The 4,865-nt window shown below is 30.8% G+C and overlaps 1 protein-coding gene across 1 annotated transcript in view; it reads left to right on the plus strand.

Moving 5' to 3' along the window:
* The first annotated feature begins 975 nt into the window (after nucleotides 1-975).
* LOC106463638 (eukaryotic initiation factor 4A-I-like) overlaps nucleotides 976-4,865 on the plus strand; it is a 56,526-nt gene continuing 52,636 nt past the window's right edge. The window contains exon 1 of the mRNA XM_013923686.2: nucleotides 976-1,108. Within this exon, the coding sequence (XP_013779140.1) occupies nucleotides 1,089-1,108 (20 nt within the window). The 5' untranslated portion in view covers nucleotides 976-1,088. The remainder of the gene's footprint in view (nucleotides 1,109-4,865) is intronic.

A 4,865-nucleotide genomic window follows, 5' to 3' on the forward strand; every position in this document is an offset into this window, starting at 1 on the left:
CGTGACTTTCCGAATAAAATGTGGTCAGTGAGGTAAGGTGGTGCATGCCAACAGGACATTTCAGTTGGAACAAACGACGCTGCTGGAGACGTGTCACCTGAAAAAGCTACTGCCGAAGAAGAAACTCTACTCGGTTTTGAGATGAGAAACAGTGAAGCCCTTGATGAAGTTACTACCACTGATGTGACTGCTACCGATAATGGAACATTTCCTGATGGAGCAGATGAAACCCACGTGAAGCAGAAGCCAACGAGACGGAGACCAGTACGGAAGAAGATACGTCCCGTAAAATTAAGAGACTTTGTTGAATTTTAATCTTGTGTTTGTAAATTCTGTACATTTAATCAAGTTATTGTTCATTATCTATTGGTTTAATGTAAGTGTCTATTGTTCGAGACGAACAATACTAAGGAAGGGGCAGTGTTACGACAGCGGAAGTCACGTGACGCTGGTAACACGTCATGAGTTTCTAGAAAGATCATGACTCTTCCTGGCAACTCTATTCTTTTCTAGGCGCTCTCTATTTTAGTATATAAGCCCGGCAAATAAAGCGGAGATAATAATTGCACAGATAGATAGATTTAAGATAGAGATAATCGAGTCAAGCCGTAAGTAAGGTGTGTGAATCGTTGTGAATTATCGCTGTGTTAAAGTTAAAGTGACTGTGGAAATTGTGTGTTATGCAAAGCTGTATTGAGAAAGAATAAACTAGTTTTATTTAAGAAAGGACTCGTATCGCTGAAGTTCCCTGGGAAGAATTTATACCGGAAATTAACAAACGACCAGAGACGTAACAATAGGTTATAATAGTGTCAGTGTGTTAATTCTTCATGGCTTTATTTTGTTTGGTTTGCTAAATCGGCACTTTGGTCTTGAAAGAAGCTACATAGTAAATTCTAATTTTTATTATTAAAACAGTGAGTACATATTTCAATTATTAGAATATGTATTAAAAAGTTTTATTTTCCTATTATTGAACATTTAACTACAATTTTCAAAAAGTACGTTAACCACGCGTAAGGATACATAGATGAACAAGTAGTCCAGAAGCTCTTCCTTTTTCCTGTAAAATCAGGCTACATACGGTCATGTCGTACTTTGATGAAAAGTAAGTAGAATGAATAGTATTTTTTTGATGAAACAAACTTTTATAATAGTTTACGAATAGTAATTTTGGGTTGTTTTAATTTTGAAAATCCTTTCTTTATACAATATTTTGGCGATTTAATGAACTTAAAGATAATTTAGGTTTTCACCACCTGTTCAATTCAGTGACATAGGCAATATGGCGATTAATACAGCATATTCGAAAGCCTTTGTCGCTAGCACGTGGCCAGCTGCCAGTCCCATATGTTAACTATTAAACTTGGCTAAATTTTATTCCTTATGGAACTTTTAATTATGTAATTCCCAATTCATTTGTTAATTTATACCTATATTTATGAAATATGTTACCCGAGAAAATGTAAAGGTAAGGAAGGGTATCTCGTTCCTTGCAAGTTGTAATTTACTCAAACTAAGGTTTTGTATTGGTTGTTAATAACACTTATTTTATTTTTAATACTAATAGTAGTATATGTTACTGTTAGGCCTACCAGTTCCACGGTATGTGTAGAACTTACTAAATAGGTTCATTGTGAACAATATTTTTTAAAGTCAGAAACAGTATTTAATTTTAAGTCTCATCGGGATCTGCTTGAGATTGCCTCAATTATGAGTCAATATCATTATTGTACTAGTACAACTTGAATTATTTGTATTGTAGTATTTGTAGTTGATTTGACAAGTAATAGGCAAATGATTGGAAATACAGTACGTGAATTCATGTACCAGTCTGCTGTCATTCAAGTTTGGTTGTAATGAGTCATTTTTTCTAGTAATATTTTTACAATGAGAATAAGCAAAATTTTAACACCATAATTCTTAAAAACAAAAGCTTATTTGAGCTTTAAAGTTAAAAAATAATTATATATATATATATATATATATAAACACACACACATACTGCTGGCTCTGAACTTTCATGGACAATAAACTTTACAGAACTTAACTCAATATAATTTTGACACAACTTCAGGGTTTTGAATTCAAATACATAATCTTGGCACAACTTTGGCAATATAACCTATACACGAGAAGTAAGGAAAAAGAACTACAAAGAAAAAATATACATTTAATCACAAAAATCTGTTTGATATTCAAACTCGCAACACTTCTAACTAAACTTAAAGCAATATCCAATTTATTCTATCTTCTCTAGTATTGTGGCATATCATTGTTCAGTTTCCTTTTTATTCTACTGCTACCAAAGAAAATTACAATTCAAAGTGGGACCATTATTGGCAAAATATATGATCAACTTGTTTACATAATAGTGACGTATCAGCTATAGAAATTTTTGTACCACCCAAGTAACACATTTTGTCTCACTAAAATATTATCACTATCATGCATAAACAAATTAAAGCAAAAGTTCTACTGAAGAATAGAGTAAAATAAATGTAAATATGGTTGTAATTACTATTTCAATAAGCCAATTTTAGTTCTGTGTAATCATTTTTCTCTAGTCAGATGGTATATCTAATATGCAGTGCTAACATTACAGACAACAAAGGGACTGTTTGGTCCTTCAAGACTGACTTTGCACTCCAAACCTTGAAAGAAATAAAGATGAAGTAAAAAACAGAAGTCTTATAATTGGTAATAAAAATCACTAACTGCATTATTTTCTTTTGTCACTGGATTCAAAATCAGAGGCATTAAAAATTGCATTTCAAGTCTATCTTTTGTTTCCTACAAGTTGCTGCCCAAGATAATTCATTCAGTACTGAAACTTAACAGATAGGCTGGATGATGAGACAAAAGATATTAGCTAATTCTGAAATATATATTATGAATATGATCCATCCAATTAGATGTTTCTTGTAACATATTTAATTTCTTTTTGTTAGGCAAAATATTCCATTATTCATCTCCCCTTTAATATACAGATGACAAGACTGTCCTTGCACATCCATTCTTGAAAAAATTAAAAATGTAGAACCACAAGTTACTTCTCACAAAATCATCAATTTCCCTCTTAAATTCCTGAAAAGTGCAGGTCTCCACTACTGCTGACTATTAATCAAAATGTCTAATAAAAAATTTATCCTATATTTCTATTATCTTTACTATTAGAAACAGATCCTTGCTTTGATGTCGTGACTTATCCACCAATGTGATGAGTATTTTTTTTTTTAGTCATGCTGATGAAGTGATTTCCATATATATCAAATGTGTCATTCAACTTATAGCTGTCGTTAGGGGTGGTCTAGCTGACTGACCATCTGTCTGTGATGTTATACATAGTAATGTTACCTATAATTCTATATTTACTGCATATATCTTTGGTTATTTTTTAATAAATTGTTTCTACTAAATATTGGTGTGTGAACTTGAAAATATTACTTAGTCAATCTGACTTGCAAGGCGGTGTTCGTGGTAAGAATAAAAATACTTCATTTAACCTTAGTTTTCTTATCTCTTTTTAGTAACTTCTAGAACATCCTAAATTAATGTCAAAAGCTTTTTTTTTTATTTTGGCAATACCTTATATTCTATTCAAAAAAATAATTACAAATCAATATACATTGAAAAGAAAAGTTGGCAAATATTAAATAAAAATGAACTATACTATTTTTTTTTATCTTTGAATTCATTTTGCTAGCTTGTCTGTCTTAGTTGCAACTGTTAACCTTTTTGCTTGTTTCTTATTTTATGATTTTATTGTGTGTACTTTGGGCCACTATCTTCCTCCAAAAGCACTAAATCTAAGTAATTAGCCATCTTTCATGAGTGAAACATATTCCACTGTGTGATTTGTACTCAGTAATGTAACAAAATTAAATCTCTTGATTTCACTAAGTTATTAAAATTAAAGTTCGTGTATCTTACAAATATGCATTTTAGAACCAAAAAATATATAGGGCATTAGAATATAATAGTTTTGTTTGAGTTTACTTGCTGATAATAAGTATTATTTTATTACAAGTTATAACTTTTACAGTAAGGAAGGATTTTTAAAACAGGTAAAACATTTTGATCACTAGTGCAATCAAATACACAAGTTTTAATGGTAAAGAAGGTTTTAATTATTTAAATCAACATTCGACAGTCTTATAAGAAAAAATAAAACTTGAAAGAAAGATGACTCTTCACAAGTGATATAATATTACATATAATTTCAGCACAGGTCCAGCAGTCTAGATTGTTAAATGTTGATTTTAAACACTTAAACCTTCTTTACTGTTAAAACTTGTTTACTTGAGAATGATTGCACCAGTGATCAGAATGTTCTACCTCTTTTAAAAATATTCTTTCTTACTGTAAAAGCTGTAACTTGTAATAAAATAATACTAGAATATAATGTCTTAAAACTACTATAACTTAATTGGGTTTCTAACAAAGCTATAAGTAGTTTACAAAAATTCCAATAATTGCTCGAGCAGAAAGTAATGATCACATACAAAACAAATCTGAGGCCATCTGTCTACATATCCCTGCCAAAAAAATGCTGTTTCTGTTTTCAACATGTTCATCATATAAGGACACAGTTTAGATAATTGCCATGAAAAGAAGTTTAATTTCTGGTGGGTTTGTCAAATGTATTATCACAGCAATTTGGGAAGTTTTATGTTGTTTTGTCATCATTTTTAGCTTGTTTTTGATTGGTCAAACACACTGAAACCTATAATGGCTGGAGACGGCTTAAATGGGTAATGAAGAAAAACTTTAATATAAGTTTAACATAGACAGACAAATAGTACAACGTTTACGTACTAAGGTTTTGTTCGATCATGATGTACTATTTGTCTGTTCATTTACGA

The sequence above is a fragment of the Limulus polyphemus genome, unplaced genomic scaffold (assembly GCF_000517525.1).
Source record: "Limulus polyphemus unplaced genomic scaffold, Limulus_polyphemus-2.1.2 Scaffold1451, whole genome shotgun sequence".
Taxonomy (NCBI): Eukaryota; Metazoa; Arthropoda; class Merostomata; order Xiphosura; family Limulidae; genus Limulus; species Limulus polyphemus.